This window comes from Corvus brachyrhynchos, unplaced genomic scaffold (assembly GCF_000691975.1).
Source record: "Corvus brachyrhynchos isolate BGI_N302 unplaced genomic scaffold, ASM69197v1 scaffold101, whole genome shotgun sequence".
NCBI classification, from domain to species: domain Eukaryota; kingdom Metazoa; phylum Chordata; class Aves; order Passeriformes; family Corvidae; genus Corvus; species Corvus brachyrhynchos.
Genome location: NW_008237239.1, coordinates 12,241,554 through 12,265,447, shown reverse-complemented (window position 1 = coordinate 12,265,447; position 23,894 = coordinate 12,241,554). Strand labels below are relative to the sequence as shown.

Here is a 23,894-nt window from a genome sequence, read left to right as displayed (position 1 = left end):
GGCAGTCTGAGTGAATGGTTTCTCATATAGGTCCTCTGCCTAACCCACCTGAAAGGCAGGAGTCTCGCCTACACTTTCTGTGACAGCAACCTCAGTGTGGGGTCAGTGGTGACTCATCCAACCTCAAGGCAGGGGTCTAAAAGAGGCAGAGTAATGCCGACATTTGGCCTCGGAGTTTAACAGAAAGTGTCTCTCCTCCTGACTATAGAGACAATTTAAATTACATATCTGACTTTTAGGTGTCTAAGTGTCCACTACATATAACTAGCACAGGACTTAGCTGGTTACGACAGATGACAAAAGCAACACAGCTGATATCCTTCTGGAAGCTTCCTACTGACTAATTATTGTTCCAGCTTAGCAGAAACCATCAGCTAAATGTAAAACTGTACAGTATTGTTCTTAAAAATAATCTTTTTTTAAAAAAGTATGCTGAATCTATACACACGACACCATTAAAATCATTCCCTTTATGGCATATATTCTAATTCATTGAGTAGGGAAAACCTACCGCATCCTACTTACTGTTCTGCGGTCCTTCCAAGCGATTTTTCTCAAGGCCATTATGGCATCAATCTGAATGTGGATGGGGATATCAGAAGCACTGGAGGAAAATATGGGAAGGAACTTCAGGATGCGCTTGATGCTGGCTGGCTCTCCCACGTTGCCAATGCACTTCAGAGCTAATTTCATTTTGTCCTCACGGCCTCTGCTGATTGCTTCATCTGCCAGGTCATGGATGGGCTGTAAACAAAGCACAGTTCAATCTTCTCATTGTAGTGTATAGACTGTCCACAGTGTCCCCCTTACCCACTGAAAAGCCTATCACAATATAGCAACTGGTTTTAATAAAGTCACTCAGTGGTGATTTCTCTCAGGATTTTACCGTTGCAATGTGAAAACTATGATTTCAATGATGAAGCAAATAACTACATTGATAAAGTGATTTGATGCCTTTGTTCTGAAGAAAACCTACAAAATGTGTATTTATATTTCCAGTCACCATTTTTATACTGTATCTTAAAAGAATTAAGCTAATATAATGAACTCTATTAAGCTATTAAAAAAAAAAAAACTTGGCAAAAATCCACTCACCTGGAGAGCTTCTTTAGGACAAGCTGAGGTCTGAGAACAGTATCTATTCACCACAGAACTGTATCCCAAGCTGGCAAGTTGTTGAAGCACGGGATTTTTCTGGATTCGAGAACTTGTCACTAAATCCTGTGAAGAAGAAAAAAATTAATTAGTTATTTAATACAGTGCTTCACGAAGCTTTCAGTGCAGGAAAACCATCAGATCTTATTTGAAGGGATCAATTTCAGAATGATTACTGTTCTCATCCAAACAAATGAAAGTAGGTTGTAGACATTATGTTTGGAAGCTTCACTTAGGAGCTTAATTCCCCACTAGTTTATAAATATGTTAGGTTACAGAGCCACATTTTGATTTTCCTCAACTGAACATAACACTGAAAACATTAAGATTATGGATAAACATCAATGGAATATCTCTAGAAAATTGTGCACCCCAATTATATTAATGATACATCATATCCTCTTTTCCCGTTTAAGAAGAATATTGACTAGAGATGGCAAAAATTCTGTTCAGAATAAATGATTCATTATTGTATCAACATATTTGATGTTTGCACTAATACTTTTCCTGCAGCACTTCCCAGTTCATGGACTAGCTTGCAATTGAAAGAGCTGCTCAAGTGACATAACACACCAATCATCATTTGTTTCAGAAGTAAGAGATTAAAGGGGATGAAGTTTTGTCTGTAGAAGGCATGACAGAGCAAACTAAATTAAACTAATTCCCAGCAAACTAAAATGGGAATTAATCACAGAAGCTCCTATAAGAGAAGGGCTTTATATCAATACAGAGAAATGAAGACACAGAACCCTCCTCTAATAAATGTTATGACAAAAGAAATTCATGGGTCAATATTTGCACAAAACTAGTGTACACTAGAGGAGAATGCAGTCTTTAATGTACTTAATCACAGGTCATTGACTATCATTCCTTTCGTAGTGAGACAGGAAAGATTCACATGGCTTTACTCACTGCTGCTATTGGAACAGTGTGTTCATCAGCTTTTGTTAAATGGAGAGCAAAGGGAACACTTAGAAGAGCCTGAAGGTAGCTAAGGTCATCACCGCGGATTCTGCTCTTAATGAATTTGAGTGCTTCTGTGGTGCCTGTCGCAGAAACTCCACTCAGCAGCCATCGCCTGCAAAGAGATTTTCAAAAAATCCTTCATTTTAGCTCCCAGTTGTCACAAAACCAGAAAAGTTTCTTCAGGGTTGATACAATGAAATACCTGTAGCGGGGTTTATCTGAACACTGTCTCCAGATGGACTCCAGGGTGTCAGCGCTTGCTGTGCGGCAGAGCTGGACAAGCTCCAGGAAACGGTATGGAAGATCATCGTGGAAATCTTGTTGGTTATTCAGGACTATGTGTTGCAGTGTTTCAATTATCTGTTACAAAAGACAAGAGAGAGGGCATACATAATTACATTCTTTGGAATTTATGATCACTATTTTTTTTTTAAATTAGAAAAGCAATTTGGAAAAAAATCCTCTACCCGTTGTTCAGGGTTTTTTGTCTTGATGAGCTGCACTGACATCTGTGGCAGTACTGCTGGGAACTGGTAACGAAGGCCTCCATAGTTCTCCATGGAGATGTCAGGGGAGCTCCCCCGTTCACTCCTCACTTCAAGCAAGGTGAGTTGTTGTCTGTCAAGAGACAAATGTCGCAGGAGAAAGGCATTATCTCTCTTCACCCATGCACCTTGTTTGTTGGTTCAGTGATACTGTGAAGGTATCAGTTTTACTCTATGATAATTTTTCTTATCAAAATAAAGCCTTTTGCAAATCAATAAAGCCTTCTGTCTGGAACAAAATGGTATTGGAGTTATCTACAAAGAAATTGTTTCTGAGGAGAAGCAAAATTACTGTCTGCTGAATGAGAGATACTGACTCTGTGTAATGAATGATCTTATTTCTATGTGCACCATCTTCCTCCTGACACTATAAATTAGCCCCTTTTCAGGACAAACAGAGCAGTAATGTTGCATTCTTATGGTATAAGTGAGCAAAAAAGCTTTTCTACTTTTCTTCCATGTAATTGAAATGCCAGTAAGTTTGACCAGGGTACAAAATAAAGAATGCTTTGCTGATCTTTTAGGACTGTGGAAGTCCCAAGTGTGATTACCTCTATCCAACTGCTGTGGAGCTCAATTCTCATGTCACTTCAACTGGGGGTGAAGGGGACTGATAGAACCTATAATTATTCTCACTTTGTGAAGCAAGCCCATGTCCCACCTACTTTGCTTCCGTGACAGCGACACCGGTGGGTTCACTGAATGGTGAGATCTGATACACCTGCTGAGACACCACCTCTGTGATCAGGGTACCACTGTCTGACTGCTTCAGTTTGTAGGAGAAAGCTGCAGTCCCTTTGACAATCCTTTCTTTCTGTAGGAGGAGAGAGACCCAAAGAGTGAATGGGAACAGCATGGCCATGCTTGTAATTAGGAAGATCTTTTCACATCTCACGTACCATCACGTCAACAGGGCAGGGATAGATGTAAGCCATTCCAAGACTCTTCACCACTTTTTCCTGGCAATTGTTTTGGTCTACAGTTTTGGTAACAGAGACTCGGCTGTTCTTCCTGTCTTCCTGGATGACATATCTTGTATGGCAAACACCTCCAATTCCAGCCTGGCAGATGAATACAGATGATGAGACTTCCCAATTACATCAGGATTTCACAGTGTGAGAAGTTTTACTTCATGAAGATTATCAATGAACCTGTTACTATTACATACAATTATTCCTACTGAACTAAAAAATAGGCATGTGAACAATACTCAGTCAGGGGATGGAGTTTAAAATTAAAAAGTAATCAATTAATGAGTATCAACAATTAGCAAATAAAATGTATCAAATAGCTGCATTATGGAAGCCATATAACAAATAAATTCATAGCTAATAATTTTTTTCTCTGAAGAACTGTATGTTAAGACTTAAAGACAGATGTCTAAGAAAGAATTCAGCCCAGATAATTTGTTCAACACACATACACACGTTTTCTTCTATATGAATAAAAATCACCCTTTTCTTACTACAAACATTCAAAAGTAGATGCAAACTCAAAGGAAAAGTAACTAAAGAGAATAAACACAACCTTTCAGCAAAATACTTTTAGAATGTAAAGAAACACACCTCTTGCAACTCATACACATTCTGCGACTTTTTAATGGTTATCTGTATCATGTTCAGTATTCCTCTCACTATGTTAATGCAAATATCAGGGCAGTTTTCTGGGCCATAGATGTTTCCAATCCGTCCACTGTTGTATTCAAACTTGAAGGACCGGGTAAGGCATGAGGAAACCATCTGAGTGATTTTGGAAGATCGAGTGAATGGGTCCCTGGGCCAGATGCCATTGTATTCCTCGAACTGTGGGGAGCGGATCTGGGAGGAAATTAAGAAACTTAAGTGAATAAAATTGCTTTGGTACTAAATATGCAAACAGATTGGAAGAAATTAACAGAAGCAATAGTTAGATACTCTTTCCTTCCAAAGGTTGGCTTAGAAAGTCATACAACAATTTATTGTTTTGTCTCATGGTTACACTATTGTAAAACCAGTGCAAACCCTGTCGGCTCAACAGTACTATTTTATCTTACAGAAGCAGTTAACACATCAAATAAAAGTCTCCCTTTTTGTCAGCCTCAAAATAAATATTCTGCTTTAGACAAAATTTAGCATTTAAAAAGCTTATATAATTCTAAATGTAAAAAACTGCAGTTTTAGAACACTTCATTTTACCTCATTCTTACACAATTTCTTTATTTATTTAAAATTAATTTCTGTATTTGTTTCATATTTGTGAATTGTTTAAATCAACAAAATATTTCAACAGTTAACAATATATTTATAAAGACTGAGACACTATGTAAGTAAGAAGAAATTTCAATAACTGTGGCAAAGTTACTGCCAGCTTAGGTGCCTCAGAGCACAGGCTGGTGCACACCATACAAGAATTTCAGGACAAAGGCTATAGTGTGAAATGCAACCCCTAGCTCCAAATTTTGAAAGATCTACAGTTCAATACAACTGGTAAAAGCTGTCACTGAATTCAGTATTCCAAAAAGAACCTCTGATTTGTAACTGAATTAAAGGCACAAAAATACATTTCTGAAGCATATTTATTTTGAATTAAGTCCTATCACTGCTGGTGTCAGCAGAGTCATGATTTCACACATACAGATGTTTTACTGCATTATTCAAACATTATTACATGCTCCTTTTTGATTATTTTCATTTTTTAATCTTACCTTTATCATGTACCACTTTTTATCTTTAGCTTTTATCACTTTTTAAGTCTATGTTTATCAGTTGCCTTCATGACGAGGATTTTACACACCCAAGTCCTGCCTTCCCACAGAAGTTAGAAATGTGTGCTAAGGCTAGAATCAAATCTTAGAGCAGGCTTAAATGTATCGAGTTAGTTTGCCATTTTCTAACAGAACCCCCAGAAATTGTATTTCCAGTACAAAGTCTTGAGGAACACCTGCTACAAACAACTTCCACATCAAACACAGGTAAGTGACTCATCACCTCTGAAACTGCAGCTTGCAGATCATTCTCTGATATCTACAGTGGTAAGTCTCTGGTTGTGTTTCCTGCAGCTTTCCTACATGCCAGACCAGCTGGATGCAATAACAGATGTGATTTTAGCTTACTGTTGGCACATTTAGGAGACACAGTACCTTGAGGAGGTAGATGTTCTCCGACAGCCCACTGATCTCTAGTTTGCTGCTCAGGCGCACTCCGGCTTTGGCTAAATTCTTTTCCTGAAGCCCATTCAACACCCAGCCTTCATAACTGTACAAGTAGCTCTTTCTGATACTGAATCCAGGGTCTGTGGGAAGTAACAGCCATTTTCACCATACTTGCAAGCACATTCTAATAAATAGAAATAACAGCAAAGTCACTGGAAAAAGATTATGGAAGGAAATTTACTTACCAATGTCAAACTTCTGACTACCTGCAAAAAGAGATGAAAACACAGGTAAGTAGTGTTCATTCTAGATCCAATCACTGCCACTGAACTTAAGGAAAATTTGGGAAAGAAAGGTGAAGGAGGGGTATGTAGCCTTACCTACAAGAGTGAGCACTAGTGCAAGTATGATCCCCCTCATAGTGAAGGCGAATGGGGCTCTGCCAGACATGGTGAGACTTTTATGGAAGAAAGCTCGGGAACACGTGGCTGTGTTCTGCTGAATTCTCAAGTTTTTTATCAGTTTATGTAAACACTTCCCTTTTTGCAATCTTACTTTCTCTTCAGATGGAATAATGGAAATCTAGTCATACCTTGGCATCTACCTGATTATCTTATAAGCCGTTTGCTGAATTATTTAAAAGTTTCCACTTATCCTAGTAAATTTTACTAGATAATTTATAATAATTTTACAATGAACATATTACTTCATTTCCTAGGTTGTGTCACAACTGGCTGCTGATACTTGGTCCTGCTATAGATTAGGTTGATTTTGCCCAGGTTATGCTGACCTGGCACCTGACCCAAACTGTTATCTCGCTGATAGCAGCCCAATTAAGAGTACGTATCACACACTGACAGTGCTCTTCCTCTTCCCTCGGCATTGGTTACAGCTAACCCTGCAGACAGCAGACAAGGACAGATATCCCATTGCTATTATATTCCTATGTGCACCAAAGCACATTCTAAAGAAAACCTATCTATATGGAATATATATATATTTATTCAAATAAATCAGAGGATCAGTGTGTCCTTTCAGCTCTGGTCACAATGACCAGGAATATTTTTTAAATGAACAAAGATTTCATAAGCCATCAGTAAATATTTTATCTTTCAAGGTAAATGACAGCCAAATCTGAACAATTAAAAACCACAGACACTCCTCCCAGCAAAGCAGAGGGAATGGGAGTGCAGGTCAGCTAGAACTTTTGCATTTCCTAAGGAGTCAATCACAAAATGCAGCTGAATTACCTGAGCAGATGCAGGCTTGCAGCCAGCTTCACCATCGATTTACAGTGAGAGCCCAGGAACACATTCACACAAGTGTTCTCTTCTGAAAACCTCGGGGCCATAGAGGCAAGTGGAGACACACAAAACATGCTTGGCCTGTTTGAGCATGTAAGAGATTGGGGGATTGACCAGACTCATTCCTCCCAAACAAGTGACACAGCCTTCCAAAGAGAGCTGGGTGGCATCTGGATCAACAATAAAAGGCAAGAAAAATGCACAGGGGCTTCCAAGTTGGAGGATGTTTCTGGAGGAGCAACTTCAGGCAACACAAAAAACTGTAGGCTTCAAACCACACAAAAACCATGAATCTCATTCAAATTCAGCATCTATGACATACTGGTTAATCAGACACTTTATTTCTACTCCCACAACTCCCATAGTTACATGATTAACCACAGGAACGTGCTTTGTGGCAAATGCTATTTTAACACCCACAAATGAACATTTATTTCCTGTTTCAGCAGTTTCTACAGTTGTCCTTTAGCAACTGCTCTTCCTGGGTTGTCAGTCCCATAGGTTTTGACTTTGTCAAACAGATTCCATGTGGACTGTAAATCTACCTTAGGTTGTGCAAACTATTTTGGGAACTACTACCCAGCTCCCTGCAGAAGACATTTGAGGGGGAGGGGTGGACACTTGCTAGAAATGTCTCCTTTTTCATGATACCTATCTATAGTGTTCAAGGGAACAAGCATGTTTTGTGACTCAAGGGACAAGCTCTTTTATAAAGTAGTAATTTTTTTATTGTTAAATATTTAAAACAAACTTACCTGTTGTGCATTCCAGTTAGGTATACATCTTGTACAACTCAAAACTTGAATAAAGAACCATGAACAATGTCAGTGTGAAAACTACAACAAAATATATACCATGGGAGTTCAGGTTTTTACTACAGTGAAACACTGTAGGGCATAGTGAACATTAGATACCAGATGTATTGTCTGAAAAAAAAAAAATCATCAGATAATCTGAACACTTCTTTTGAGGTCAACATTTCATATCTTCTCATCAAATTCTCTTGCAAATCAGAAAAAATCTAAAACCAAGATGTCTTACAAGGCTTCACAGACAAAAGCTTTGTGATAACTGCAAGTAAAAAAAAGCTGCACAAGTAAAAACTGAGCTAATTCAACATGCACAGCATTGCCATTATACTGCATATCCTTCCCTTTTCCTTTCGAGAATAACCTGTTTTTATTGATATTATCTAGATGTATCAGTTACCTTGACCTGGTTGAAATGTACCCAGACACAGAATAAGCACAGGAAGAAAAAAAATCTACAATATGGTCTGATTTTTCTTTTGTCCTGCTGCAACTGAAATAGAACATGCCTGCAGTATCTGGTTGGAAGCACTTCTTCAAACTAAGAAAAAAGCTGTTTTGTAGGGAGAAGGTTCTCTCAAAGAAAATTTCCATTTAGTAAGTTTTTTGCTATACAGTCTGTATTGCAGGAGCTATATTGTATAGGCATCAACCACTGGAGATGAAAGGAAAAAACCAAATAGTTCCAATATAATCCTGGAAAGCAAGTACTCATACCTAATCAGACTGATTTTTATGGTAAAAGCACTGTTATCACAGACTGAAAAAGAAGCAATGAATATTGTATTTAAAGATTTTTGTGAAACACCACTGTTTTAGAGAACCACACATCTTTTCAATACCATGCATGGGTAGCTAACAATAGCTGTACTGTAATCACTTGCTGCCAGTCTACTTCGTGTTCGTTGAGAAGAGCACTCACTATACTATTTCAAATATACACCTATGTGAAGTGACACACCTGTATCACACTCCTGCAAGAAATCTCCCCCTTTGCTCTTCAGCAGACTCTTGAGTAAGAAAGATCCTGCAGTTGTTTCCAACAGCTCTAAGTACCACCATGTCACCCTCTGCAGAATTCATACCATTATTAGCTGTAGCTTCAGATTCAAAATCTTCCCAGGCACTGTGTATAGAGAAAGCCAAAAACTCTAGGTACATTTTACTTTTTTACAGGGATAGGACTGAATCTGTACTCCAGACTTCCAGACCAGGTCTGACCCCAGCTCAGGACTCAACTGCATACACCATTCTAGCACAGTGAGTTCTTCCACGGAGGCATTCAAACACATTTCCATTTCTCTAGGATGGGTTACAGAATTCTAAAGCAAAAAATTAGTACAAAATGTTTATGAATTTCTAATCACTCAATAAACAAGAGTTTAAACAGGTAAATTATTTTATTCTTCAAGGCATTATTATCCTAAAAGCAGCTTTCATGAAGAACACTAGGCTGAAGGAGGAGGGCCCAAGTAAAGCAAACGCGTGTAACAGTCCCAGTGGGGCACCCACGAGCACACATTGGAGCAGCAGCAGCCCCTGGTGGCATCCAGATGCTGCCTCAGCCATGGAGGGCTGCAGTCACTACTGGCTTGAAGATAGTCCTATGTGCAGAGTTCTAGTCTCCCACTTAATATACTAAATTTTCACTTTACTTAAGTTTTTTGAATGTGTATTTATTCCTCCACAACTAAAATTCAGGCAAGAGCTGCCCAAGAGCAGCTCTTAGGAAAGGTGAAACCCAACAGGAACTGTACGCTGCTAAAAAGCTGCGGCAAATGATGTGACTATGAACACCCCTTTATTGGGGAAGAACAGGAGAAACAGAAATGTCTTTCCAACCTGACTATCCATGCAGCAAAAAGACAACCAAGACACTAGTACTATTATCATTATATCCACTTCTGCTCCCTTTAGGGTACTATGTGAAAACCACACAAGTATCCTCTGCAGTTTACATTGGCTACTACTTCATCTTAAGCTCTAACTCACTGTACTGAACGCAGCAGCAGAAACTGCAGCTTTCTGCCTTAGCTTCTTGGAGAACCGCAGGTTTTTCTCTTCCCTATATTATCCTACCACTATTTTTCCAGGTAGTCCAATCACTACACTCCATCCAATTCGGAAGAAAATGGGCAGAGCAGCAATGGATTTTCAGTGAAGTATTCTAAACTTGAGTTAATTTCCCACCTATGACCCCAAGAAAGGCAGTTTATGCTTAGACTCTTCCAAAAGGTCAATTACACAAGGATCAGAGCTACACAAGTGATCACATATGCAGAGGTAAATATAATCACATGTGCACAAAAACCCAACAGAGAAGATGGATTTGTATGGGGCAAGGAAAATTCCATGCACTGAGTAAGGTAAAGGGGACATTGAAACATCTTACCTCTAACCTGGCTATTTTTATTACATTACAAACGAAAGAGACAGCCCCAAGGCTACACAAAAAATAAAATTCTGGAGTCAATTAAAACAAAAAAACCTAACAAAATACAAAACCAGCACCAGAGTTGTAGACATTGTATACAGCCCTATAACCATAGTTGCTTAATAGTTTACTGCATACAAATCATTCAACCAGAGGTTTTTAGAATAGAATTACACGTTTATTGTTCACATTTGAAATACTTTGGTTCCTGGCTGAACCATTGAAAGTCCTAATGGATCTGTAAACTGAATATCACTATAAAACAATTTAAAATGGCATGTAAAATAATATTTATGTATGCACGTGTTTCATTTCATGGTTTCTCAGCATAACCAGTTGTTCTATTTACAAATATATAAAGATTTTGCACTTTAAATCATTGAGATATCAAAGAGGTATTTTCAAATCACACAATAAATATAGAACCTGTTTTGTTAAAAATCTACAGTATACTGTACATTCAAGTCGAGGCAAAAGAGGATTTAATGCCAGTTACACTTGAGACATAAATGAATGTTTCCAATAATTAAACAATTTCTAAAAGTGCTATCTCTGCCTGTGATGAAAGGTCACATTAAGATCCAGTATTTCATTACAGTCAAAGTTTCAGACCATTGCTTTATTCCAGAATTAGAGCTTCTGTTACTAGAAAAATATCAAAGCTTTTATATATTTTTAATTTTTTTCCCAAGAGTTGCAAGAAAGAGGCAAAAAATGGTCTAAAAAATAAAAGCCATGTGCACACACATAGAAACACACCACAATTCAGATCACCACATAATCCTCTAGAAGAATGATCAAACTCACAGCATTCTGTTTCATTTAGAATGATATGTTTATGAACAAGTCTTTAACAAAAAACCCAGCAGGCCACCCTAGGAAGTCTAAGGCAGCTGTTCCATGTGCAAGTTTCTACATAGCAGAGTGCCAACTCCAGAGTCTTCCCATGACTTTGTGCATTCTTCAGTTTCTTCTTTGTCATCACTTTCCACCCACAGATTTGGCATGTTATCTGCAGCAGGTTTTTCTGATGCAACACTGGAAGCAGAAAAAAGAAGTTACAATGCCAATAAATAATGCTTTGAAAGGAAACAGGGTACTCTTTTTATGATATGATTAATATCCTTTGTTATATACCAACTGTAAACTTTAGATTACGCTCTGCTCTACGTAGAATTCAGCACTCTAGAAACCATCTACAACATTGTTTCACAAACCTGTTTTGTGCAATATACTGAAATGTCTGGCAAGGTTCTGCTGAAACAGGAGCACTCAACACAGAGGGAGGTTTTCTTTGCCGAGATGCAGACTTCACTAAACGAGTGTCTGGCTCAGAACCTAAGAGAGACACATCAACAGTTAAACTGCAGTCCACTGGAAACAAGCAAGTCCTTCAAATGTTTGTGTCTTCTGCTTTTAAAAAAAAAAAAATACACAAATACCTTAAGGCAGAGTTATAATAACAAATCTTATTGTTACAGACCTGGGATAAAATTTTAGAAGTCTATGTAATGCCATTGCATGAAGTTATGTTAAAATTAGGACTCTAAATTTGAAAATGCAGCATTTGCATAGACAGCCACCACTGCAAGTAATCATATGAAGTCACTCAAATGTAGCTTCTCACTTTACAATTGATAAAGCTTTTTTATTCCTTAAGTAAAGACTTCTCCAGCATGCACAGACAGTAACTAACACCAACATGAAAACCTCCAAACTTGTCAGAATATAGAAAACAAAATCAAAATGAAGTTAAATGTCTTATCGTTTACATGAACTTAACCATCACTCAAGTCAATGGAAAGACATGGCAAACTTAGCAGGGCCAGAACAAGCCCTTCTCACATTTAGATTTCAAAGCTTTCATATGAAGTGGAATACCAGAATGATTACATGTTCTACAGTATTTATGAAAGCACCTGAAAGTTACCTGCTGTGCTGTCAGGTATTTGATATTCACCAGATTGTTTCACAAATATAAATTCACCACATAATTAATTATCAGGAAGAGAGTTACAATTCCCTTTTAAAAAGGAAATTCTGAACCATCCGTTGCCCTGACATGTCGGGGCATACAGATACATGGTAAAGTTTTCCGTGAGATGCTTTGGTTTTGTTCATAGTTGCAACTTCTAGCTGAAAGGAAGAAAAAGAAATTGTGCAAGAACATTAGTTTGAACCAAATACTCACTTCTTAAGAAGGCACTTGGAGTTGTCGCATTTGGATTGTTGCAATCAGCAGTCATAGTTAAGAACTGGTGTTTCAGCCATGCTCCTCTATCTTCTTCAAATGCCTTTCTCTAAGAAAAGAAATGACAGTTTACACTTGTGACCACAGGAACAAGCCTAGCCCACATTAAACTGATGCTGTTGTGTTTCAGAAAGCCAAAGCTGTAACAGGTCCATGTCACTAAGGAGAGCCAGCAGCTTAACACAGAAAAGACTGTCTGTAAGCCAGCTTTTGAGCCCAACAAGGATTGGCTGAGGAGACACTTACAAGCCAAGTCCCATGGTTTGTGCCACAGAGGCCTAAGTAATCCTTTCACTTTACTGCTCTACACTCCAGCGACACCACCTCCTATGCTCCCCTTCCCCCCTCAGTGCAGCACTACCTGCTGGAGGCAGCCCTCATCCAAGGCAGCTGCCAGGAATGATTACTGCTTAAACCTTCTAAATAGGAAAAATTACATTGAAAATAGCACTGATTGCTTCTGATTAAAACTGGGGGAAAAAAAAAAAAAAAAAAAAAAAAAGCTTGTTTCACTTTCCAGCCCCTGTGAGGACAGGAAAGGAAAATAATGCCAAGTAGACAGCTTCCAAGAGATCCAACGGCTCTGGAATCCAGCAACAAGCTGCTTCATCTCCAAACACCATCAGTGAAACAGGATGCTCCTATTCTATGTCAGTAGAAAAACAGAGGAAGCCGAACTCCAACGCAAACTTTCACAAACACCTACAAAGCTTACAGCATTGCTTCTCATTTCATACTTCAGCCTTTTGACAAGCTGAAGCATGAGCAGTTACGCTTATGCTGCAATGTGGTCCTAAACATTTCCAGACAAACAATTATTGTTTATTATCACTCATGACTTTTAAAGCAGAATTCAATGTGCAACATGAAATCAACTAACTCATTAAAATGCAAATAAAATTAAGTAAATCAGGGTCAGTATTTGTTACCATGTGAACTACTACTATCCCAGTATCCTAAGTAAAACCTAGAGTATTTTATATTCTGGGTCAGACAGGTTGTCCAGCTAGCTCCGTATCCTGTCTCCACCAGTGGCTGCAAGAGATGCTATTTATGAACAAGGCCTCTTTCTGCAGTGCATTCCCTCACAAGTTCCCAGTCCCAAAAACCATTTGATTACAGATGCTGAAAGACACCCTTTGTGCCCCACTTTTATTATCTGTGACTGTGTTGCCCATAAGCTCAGGCAACTGCTTTTTGAACTTGATGGTATTCATTGCCTTTACACTCTCCTTTGAAAAAAATCCAGAAGTCAACTACCTAACTGAAAAAAAGGGTACCTTTTTGCATATGTTTATGACCTAATTTCAAAATTAAGAGTTCCCTCTAAACCTTGAGGGATTTGGTGAACAACAGTAGTGCTTTTGTCTGCTCAAACTGAATCCACAGCTTTATAAATTTTAATCACATCCCACTCCAACTTTCTGCTCTGCACATCAAAGCAAGCAGTTCTGTAAGAAATAAAGTCCATTTCTTTTTTCCTTCAATGGCTTTTTTCCTGTCATATCTGTACCATCCTGGTTTCACAGTCATATCATCATGACCTTTCCCTGCCAAACTTGTAAGCCCCTTCACATTTTTGACCCTAACTATGGGCTAGACCAAAGCACATTTGCTAGAGCTCATTTACAGACACATCTATCCTGACTGCCAGTATCTGTGCTTACTGGCCAGCTTAACTACAAAAACAGAACAGATAATGACCCTACTAAGGAAAACATAGCAATTACTTGGTGTTTTTGCAGAAGTCACTGGTTTTCAAAAAAGTTTAGAAAACAAATGCCTTTTGAAATTCAACCAAATTTGTCTGAAATTTGCATAGGCCTTACTTTTGTAGGAAATGAAACTCAAGCAGTATCTAAGGGATTTATTTAATAAATTACTGATTTTGGAAGTACTTAAGATATTTCAAAACCTGAAACAAAGATGGTTCAGCTCCAGCTGCAGAAACTGTATTTTCCAACACACACAAAAACCTTAGCTTTTTGAATTGCCAAGAGAATGATCTTCCAGAACGACCAAAGATATGTTTTATCCAGTATGGCAATGACCCTTCTCTACAGTCATCAGAAACAGATATTGTTGCATGGCTGCACTTCAGCATGTATAAAAAAACTTGTAATTCATCTTCCATAGGAGCTCCCTTTTCTAATACCTCAAGTCCTAATCTAATGGCAGCTTCTGTAAAACTTTTTCGTTCCTTCTCAAAATTCTTTTTTTGTTCTCGAAATAATCTCCATTCTTCCTGAAGACGCTCTCTTTCTTCCAACAAATAGCAGTCTTGTAGTAACAGAGTGGTGTCATCATCACATGTAAGCTGTTGCTGTAGACATAAAGCAACAAAGGACAAATGTTAATTGGGGAGTGACTGAAGAGGTACACTATCTCCACAGGTTCAGATTTATCAGAAAAATGGTTGAAGTTTAATATGGAAACAATGCAGTAAATATCAAGTTGGTGGAGAGTGGGGGCAAATTTCAGATAGCAGTTAAAATGTGCCTGTTCAGGCTGCCTCACCTTTGTTTAGCCCCCAAAATTATTCCTACCAGGATTAAAAATTCACAAAATTATCAACCAAGCCACTAGCACACCTATACTCATATAACCCACTAAGTAATTTTAATTTAAAAGCATTATCAAGAAATGGAGAAAGGCTCAGAGGCAACAAAAGTGTCACATTAAGTAAAACACACTTGGATTCAATGAGAAAAATAAGAAAAAATAAAGCCTACTACCTGTAAGAGCTGTTGCTGAGTTTTGATCATTTCTTTACAGTGCTGAATCTCTAACTCTAGCTTTTCAGTTTCTAGCTCATGGTCTTCTCTTGAAATGACATCTTTTTCATTCAAAGCTCCTGAATGACCACGCGACACTAAAGGGGAAAGAAGCATATTAAAAACAAATTTTAAAAAGCCCCAACACCTCATATCAGAGACTCCCAGGAAGAGCAAAAGTTTTAGACTATTTTCTTCATCCTGAAAGACAGACACACAGTGTACTCCACAGCATTTCTATCAGAGACAAGAGATCCAAAATTGGTGCTACACATGTAATTATCCATCAAATCCAGTTCAAAAAAACCACCAGCAATGAAAACATGAATGTTTCATGTCCCCCAAGGTAAATCAACCATCTACATTGCAATAAGTGTTACACAAAATCCTCGCTTGTTGCAGCAGTCATTTAAAAGAAAACTCAAGACAACTTAAGACTTTTTTCACTGACATGCTGTTAGCCCATTCTCCTGAGACCATTTTTGAAAGGCTTATGTGTTCATAAAAATATGACAGTAACTATATTTATCACAGATATAAAAAGAAAGCCTTTTCCTTCAAGTCCTGTGAAGGAGAAACAGAGCTAACAAACATTAGATGCATGTTTTCATTCCAGTAAGGGAATGAATTACAGGCATGGTTGTATTTTGTAAAATTACATACTGGTTTATTTAATTTAATGCATAGCTAAATCACAATGATTGTAATAAGCCAAGTTTTGATCCCCTGATGCCAGTATTTGAACACAAAACAGAATCCTAAAGGGCTATACTATGGTCATCCTTATAAATGGTAAAAGCCTAGAAGATGACTCCAAAAGAGCAAATAATTGTAACATTTTTCCCAATGCTTATTTTTCAGTTAGTTACACCAAATAAAGTATTACAAGCATTCCTGAAATCCTTTCTAGTGTGTAAAGATACTCTCAAAGGCCATCTGCTCCTTTATTTGCAATTGCACGCCTGACCTTCTCAATCTTATTCTTGACAGCAAACATCCCTGTGGTAATGGCTGCATTTACTTGCATGGGAAAATAATACTAGGAAAGAATTTTATATATTTTTAGCTGTCTTAATGCTGTTTAACAGCTGGAAATGAGGAGAGTCCAGCACCATACCATCAGTCAGTTTGTTTTAGAATGCCACAAGAGGTCTCAGAAGATGCGGCAAGACAAGACTCCTGAGAGGGAATTACGTATTTTGCATCCAATTATTTCAAAGCTCCACATCTGCATTACTTTTTAAAAAACATATTTTATATGAGCACATAATGCAGTTAAACATCAACCTTGGTTATCCAGCTTTTCAACGTGATTTTTCAACATTCGCCACTGTTTTCTAATGCTGTTGGTAAGCTGTTCTCGCACAGTTTCACAAGATAATTCCCACATATTCTCTTTATTTAACTCTCCAATATCTTCTTCCTGGTCTGACAGCACCTGTAGAAACAGAAATAAGAAGCTGCAAACCACTTCACCCTTCCAAATATGTGCATAGATTAAATTTACTGAAGAGAAGGAAAACCCTTACAATAAAGGAAACATTTTTCCATCCAGGCCAGAACCCCACCACAGACAGTGGGTCAGCTAGCAAGACTCACTCACTCTCACATCTTCAAGCTAGACAGGTTCAGACTGTTGAGTTCTGGTGTCAGACTTCAGCAGCAGCTGCCTCAGTACAGGGGCAAGTAATCCAGTCAAGTTAAAAAGTTTATTCACACCGTACAAAGAAGTGGACAGAGAGAATCTAGTGCTTTTCTACACAGCCATGGCAGTAAACTGTTCCAGAAATATATCCTGTGTAAAGAAATACTTAAAATCTGGAAACAAACAAACAAAAACCCCCAGGCAGGCAAAATCCAATATGCACTGCAATATAGAATTACATACCAGTAGCTACTACATCTAAAACTCATTCAAAGAATATTTTCAAGCTTTTCATTGACTGACTAGAAAGAATACACTGTGTGTTGTTCACAGAGAACAGACATTTATCAAGGATGAATTTTAAGCAAAGCACATGATGTGCAATCCACTGCAAGTCTCATAAGAGGTTTACTTTTTTTTTTAATAACTATCAAATTACTCCAGCACTATACCAAACTACCATGGAGATTTAATTTTAACTGAAGAATACTTACCAGCCCATCTTCAGACTTTTCTTTAGGCTTTTGTTTCTGTGGTGGAAGAAGTGAAATAATATCTTTCTTCATTTGCTGAAGAACTTTCTTTAGCTCAGCATTTTCCAGTAAAAGCTGTTTTTGGCGTTGTTCATAATCACTTAACAGAACTTTGTACATTTCTTCTTCGTTTCTGGAAGAAATAATCTTACAGTAACAACATAACAGCCCTAATACATGCTTCAAGTAAGATTGTTCTAAGACAACTACCTGGCTTCTGTCTTATCAGTCCTCCATGCACCTCTCTTCCCATCAGCTCTACCAACACAATTTAGAATTTCCATAGCTACAAATGAAAAGGATATTTCAAAGTGTGAAACAATATGCAAATATATAAAGATTTAGATGACATCGCATTTATATGTAGTTGTTATAAAGAGATCACATTACTCAAATAGCTCCCTCAGTCTTCAGACCCATATGAAACCACATTGCCCTGCTTAAAGCAAAAATAACATAACCAAAGAAAAAGAGATAAGTTTTTGCATTTGGAAATTCAGGAGGATGTATTTTCATCCTGTCTTATCTTTTATATGCATTTCTTAATGACACCTTCATCCCTATTTCAACCTTTATATCAATGTATCAACTCTATGCTCATTCTGGCAATAGCACTTGTTTTATCTCCTGTTTAGGGTAAGGAACTTATTAATGTTTCATGAGATATTCCTCAAAACAAAGAAATTTCTCTGTTCACATTTGAATAAAAATAAAATCAAAAACCCCCAACCACACCACCAACAAAAACCCAAACCCAATATATGACTACAGATTAGTGACCCATGCTAGTAACTAGTTTTAAAACACTGCTATTTTCACCTCACTGATATTTGAACTAGTACTAGTAGCCACCTGAAGTGAAGAATGCTTAAGTTTTGCTGACCTCAGGGTGAAGTTTCTAGAGCTTACTGAACTGATTCCAAGAGTTTCTGCAGCCAAAATAAGCGTTCCTCCTACTTTGTTCTAACCTGGTTTGGCTTCCCCATGAGGACTTTCAGAAAACTAAATCAGCAGAGAACCATCTTGGAAACAACATGAATAGTTTTCTTCTGGTTTATTGAACTAAATCAGCTTACTAAAACATGCCCTACAGCTGGCAAACAGCTGAGTTTGGGGGTGGCAGGTGGACAAGAGCAGGACTTCCCTTCCACTGGAGATACGTTATATAAATAGTTTAAGGCAAGATATATGAACCAAAAGGTACATTTTTTTAATACCTAACTACAATACCCATTTTCAGCCATTTTTGACAGAAAACTGTATTATTTATGGTAAATAGCACTGATGAACATCTTGAACACAATTTTTGGGCAGTACGACATACAAAGACTCAGATTTCTCCTCATGTCACATAGTACTGGATGGTTCATCTGCCTTGTGTTATTTCCTCTCTAAAACTTCTCATTACTTGTGCTAACCACAAGCAGAGTGTAGTATCTCCAGTGTAAAAAGCTCATGCAGTGTGCCTTCCTGATGGCAACTGCTTGGAACAATACAGTGTTTATGACATTATCCAAAATCTTGTGATAGCAACAGTAGCAAGAAAATAGAGCAGAGATGGCTCTAGCATAGGAATTTATCCCAAATGAGTTTTCCTTAGTAAGGGACAAAAACCAAACAGAACACGCCCACCTCATTTCATAAAGATCAGCATTTGGTTTGTGCTTGTAAGTGATCTCATGCAACACAATATTGAAAAGACTTACACAGTTAACATGAAATATTACATCTTTTCTTTAACATTCTAACATACACATAAAAAACTGCAGGAGGGATGCATTGCCTTTAATGATAAAAATACTTAAAATTGGCTCTGGTTAACATACAGAATATGCTAATTTTGCTGTGGTAAAAGTCAAAGAGCTACTTACCTATCTTTTTGTCTTTTTTATTCATGACTAACTGATGTAAGCGTTCCTTTAACTTGTTGTATTCTCTCTCTTTCCTCTTCATATCATGATTGTACTGTGTAGCTCTACTTGAAATTATGTTCTGTAACTTCTGAACCTAAAAGCAATGCCACAAAAAAACTGTTTCTTCAACTAAAGTATAACCACAAATTTCTTCAGAAAACCAAAATACATGAGGCAAAACAACACTTCCATTAAACTGTACTTCTGCTCTCCCAACCAATGGATTCTGATCTCAAACTTATCTCAGGAAAAGTAGTTTCTTTTCAGGAGAAACTCACATCATAAACAGCAGATTATAATACTATAATTCCTCTGAAGTACAACTGAACTCATGTTCTGAGAAGTCACATAACCTTTACAGCCTTTATTGAACAGAGATGGGATGTATCTTTACTTTCAGTAATTCATGTTCAGGATCTAGGTTTACTCCAATTCTGTGGCATGCTTGTTAGTCTCACACTAGAAAAAATGAACTCCTCCTCCTTGGGGCAGCACCACATTGAAAAATACTATTCCATTTGGTCTAAAAGAACATTAAAACATCATAAAGCAAATTTTTGACATGTACTATCAATTCCTAGGTTGTCTTGTTCGGGTTTTTTTTTAGTTTTCTGATTTAACCTTACAAACATGCAGCACATTCAATATCTTAAGTTGGAACTTTAGGAAGTCCACTATATACAGTTAGTGCTGTGATTCCCAACTGTATGAATATGTTTATGAACACAGAACATTCACAGAAACTTAGGAGCCACATTCACAAAAACATAGGAACCATGTGAAGTACAATGCTAGGGAAGGAGCATACAGGAAACAAATCCCAAACTAAGAAGTCAAAACGAAATCCCAAACATGAATGTCAAAGTGTTTTCTGATCTTGATTGTTTCAACATATTTAAGCTTAATGAGATTGTGGTTTTGAGCTGGGTTTCCCCCCACCTCCCTTCTCTTCAGTCTTTTGCTCCCCTCTATAATAAAAAAACCCAAACCCCAAAAGCCTCTATACATAAATGTTTGAATAAGTGACTGCATCCTGTTGCCCCTCCTACTTTTTGGTATTTCTGAACATTCTAAGATAAAGATGTACAGAAAATCTCAGAATTTTCACATCTGCATTTCTGCAGTACTCTCTACTACTGTTGTAACTTGGATGGACCTATCCCTTACAGGACCTATTTATCCATATGCAACATGCCAGTCACCTTGAAAGACAACATTTACCAACAAAAAATACACATTCAAAGTGAGCAATTAGAAGACGCCGTGCAAAAAAAAAGAAAAAAATCTTCAATATCTATGTAATGATTTGTGTTAATGTACAAAACAACTCACTTCATCCTTTTCATTTTTAAGTAACTGGTGCAAATTTCTGTTCTTGCTTTGCAGTTGTCTGTCTCTTTCCTGAAGCCCAACTATTTCCCTTTTAGATAATTCCAACTGTTCCTAGAAAAAGTGTTGATAGTTCAGCATCAATAAGAATTAATAGCATAAGGTTTTAAACAAACCCAACCAACCAAAACAAACAAGCCATGTTAACCAAACTGCAAAACCACTTCACCTGAGATATGGCTTGGTGTTTAACAGGTATTGTCTTTTTCAGTTAGGACTTTTCCATTAAGTCAGGATTCTGTAAGCATATCTGTACTGTGAGAGTGAGGTGGATACTAAGCAACCTGCATGAATTTGGAACTACAGTTTTACTGGAACATTTCTGTTGAATCATCAAGGGTACAATTGACACAAATATACAGACTGTGACCATAGCAATGCAAATGGAACATTTCACATATACAGAGAAGGCTAGACAGATGATCTCATTATAACAGACAATGCAAAACTAGCATTTTAGAAAGTTTTGTCTGCAAATGAGACTCAGACCTGAAATTGGCAGCTTAAATGACAGCCAAATACTATATATAAGCTTTTCCTTCATATGTGTAGTGAAGTACGAATGTGTAGATACATTTAAGCAACAAGAACTTCTAAACAAACCACAGTGAAATACAGGTAACACAGTAGTGGAAGACAAGAGAATTGCTGTATGGTATCTGAAAGAATCTACAGGAGAAACCTCACAGGCTCACAACCAAATTAAATACCCTAGGATTCATGTAGTACAAACAAGTTTTCCCTCTCTCCCCATAAAGCTATTCATCTAGGGAAAGCAACTGGAGTGCTCTAGAACCTAACATTTTATAGTGTTTGTATAAAAATCAGTGCAGTTACAGATTACTTTTTAGGTCATCAAAAATCCTTCTACATGAATGACCAATCTCAGCAGAAGGACTACTATGATTTTGAAAATCTACAGTAATATTTCTCAATGAGATAGTGGTGACAAGCCCAAGTGAAAAGCAAGCCTAAAAAAGCACTGAAATTTTCTTCTTTTATATTTTATTTTCTTGACAGAATTTAGAGAAAGTCATGTCTTTTCTAATATGACTGCACATACAAGTGCACCCATGAACTTCCAATATATCATCTACTCCACACTGACTGCCCTTGAACATGCATTTATCTTGTGATAAAATTAAGCTTAGTAACTTCTGGTTTGACAACAGCTTCTGAACAATTCTTACAAAGAGACTTTGTAGTTGGACGTTCAAGGAATCCAACAACAAAACAAAACACATGGAAAAAGACTGATAAAAACCCTGTAATGCACTAGAAGAGTTATCTGTGCTTTTACTTGTTACAATTACATTGGGAATTTATCTTTCAGAGCTGGGCATATCCTTTTAAGCAATACTAAAAGATAAGAACCAAAATATTTAACATTTTCACCCAAAGTGTACAGTAACACTCTCAATTAAAACTCTCTTCCCCCTTCCTTGAAAAAGGAGGCTAAAACTGTAAGTGATTAGAAGTTCTCTTACTAACTCAAACTTCATTAACTTTAAGGCATTTTCACTTGGAGAAAAATACTTCAAAAAACCCCAAAACAGAACTGCAAATTTGTACTGGAGAGAAAAAAAAACCAAACAGAAAAGGACTTGCTATTAATGTAGACAGCTATGTAATACTAGTGGAATGATTTTGTTTTCTACCTTTAACTTAGCATAGCAGTTCTGTAAGTGATCCATATCACTTCCCAGTTTCATATGCTGCATTTCTACTTCTTCCTGAGCTCGAAGGTTCTTGTGCTGCAGTACAAGCAATTCATTCATACAATTTATGATAGATACTAAATTTAATTCTTTTCCTTTGGACTCCGCATAAATAGAAGGAAAGCCCAATGTTGTTAATTCCTGGTAAAAGACAAGGGGGAAGGGGGGGAAAATGAGATCAATAACTGGATCTATCTCCCACAATTCTCCAAAAGACAGTATCAGGTGAAATCCTGTATGAAGGGGAAAAACCTGAATCCTACTTCCCACCAACATCAGCTTCTGAGCACTGAGGAAGAAGTCTTCTTAATCCAGTCAATCCTTTTTTTTACCACAATTGATTGTCACCTGCACACAACCTCCAATAAACAAGAAGATCTGGCTTACCCTATCAATATAGGATATACTCTGTTCAAGATTCTCTTCTGTGCAGAAGGCACTCAAAAAGCTGTGCATGTTTTTGGACGAAGGCAGTGACAAGCGTAGCACTTGTGAGTTCATGCTTGTAGGAGATATCTTTTTTTCTGAGGTATATGAAAGTATATTTTTGCTATCTAGAAGTTAAACATTAAGAAAGAAATCAGGGCTATTATTTTAACACATCACAAAATCAAATCCTTATGTATTCAAGTTATTATTTACAGAAATTTAGATTCTAGAGCTCAGAATTTCATCTAGAATGACATTAAACAATTCACAATATATAAAAAAGATAAACTTCCACTGAAGATTTAGACTCAGTAACATTTAAAGTATCGTATCTTTCAAATTTTACTCATCCATCAAGAAAAAACTGACCACACTTCCTTTTTATTGACTTACTACAACACAGGTGCAAGAGATGCGCATTCAGTAAAACCTTATAGAATGTATGGTATCATTAGTCTCATTAAGGATATGCTGTAATTTACTCTTCCACCAGGCAGAAATGGGCAAGAAAATATTTACTCCTTTAACAAATTGTAACCAATTTATGAGGCAAAAGAATATAGAACAAGTAAAGAAATCTTTGAAAACACAAGGTACATTGATAGGTGTGATTATAAAAAAAACAAATTACGATTGAAAGTTCTTAAAACCTTTCCATATATGTATGAGTATTTTACATTAGCATTTCTGTAAGGACTTAATTAAAGACAAAGCACTGTTTGTACTATGTATTATTTACCATGCTGTTTACCTACTCAAATAGGTAATGCACAAAACTCCAGTCTCCTTCTTTAGCTGCTATAACATCACTAGTAAAAATCAGTAAATCGACTAAATTCAAAACAATACCAGTTTACCTGATGACAGCACCGGCACAGTAATAGTCTTCCAATCTCCCA

At 37.2% G+C, this 23,894-nt stretch overlaps 2 protein-coding genes across 2 annotated transcripts in view; both read right to left on the bottom strand.

Annotated features, from left to right (window-relative positions):
- The window catches only part of LOC103612620 (vitellogenin-2-like), a 26,557-nt gene extending 17,365 nt beyond the window's left edge, over window positions 1-9,192 (bottom strand). Inside the window, exons 1-11 of the mRNA XM_017729977.1 lie at window positions 6,177-9,192; window positions 6,042-6,062; window positions 5,785-5,936; window positions 4,232-4,483; window positions 3,566-3,727; window positions 3,332-3,480; window positions 2,589-2,739; window positions 2,324-2,481; window positions 2,068-2,233; window positions 1,096-1,221; window positions 526-744 (exon numbers count right to left, since the gene is read on the bottom strand). Coding sequence (XP_017585466.1) covers window positions 526-744; window positions 1,096-1,221; window positions 2,068-2,233; window positions 2,324-2,481; window positions 2,589-2,739; window positions 3,332-3,480; window positions 3,566-3,727; window positions 4,232-4,483; window positions 5,785-5,936; window positions 6,042-6,062; window positions 6,177-6,246 — 1,626 coding nt within the window. The 5' untranslated portion in view covers window positions 6,247-9,192. The remainder of the gene's footprint in view (window positions 1-525; window positions 745-1,095; window positions 1,222-2,067; window positions 2,234-2,323; window positions 2,482-2,588; window positions 2,740-3,331; window positions 3,481-3,565; window positions 3,728-4,231; window positions 4,484-5,784; window positions 5,937-6,041; window positions 6,063-6,176) is intronic.
- Window positions 9,193-10,499: 1,307 nt separating this feature from the next.
- On the bottom strand, window positions 10,500-23,892 carry SSX2IP (SSX family member 2 interacting protein; the record flags this gene model as incomplete). Its single annotated transcript, XM_017729594.1, has 13 exons — window positions 10,500-11,381; window positions 11,561-11,681; window positions 12,535-12,643; window positions 14,750-14,917; window positions 15,330-15,466; window positions 16,656-16,806; window positions 17,508-17,679; window positions 17,757-17,832; window positions 19,418-19,553; window positions 20,792-20,902; window positions 22,507-22,707; window positions 22,954-23,120; window positions 23,853-23,892. Coding segments are annotated over 13 exons (1,743 nt in total), but the record flags the coding sequence as incomplete, so codon positions are not given.
- Window positions 23,893-23,894: the final 2 nt, after the last annotated feature.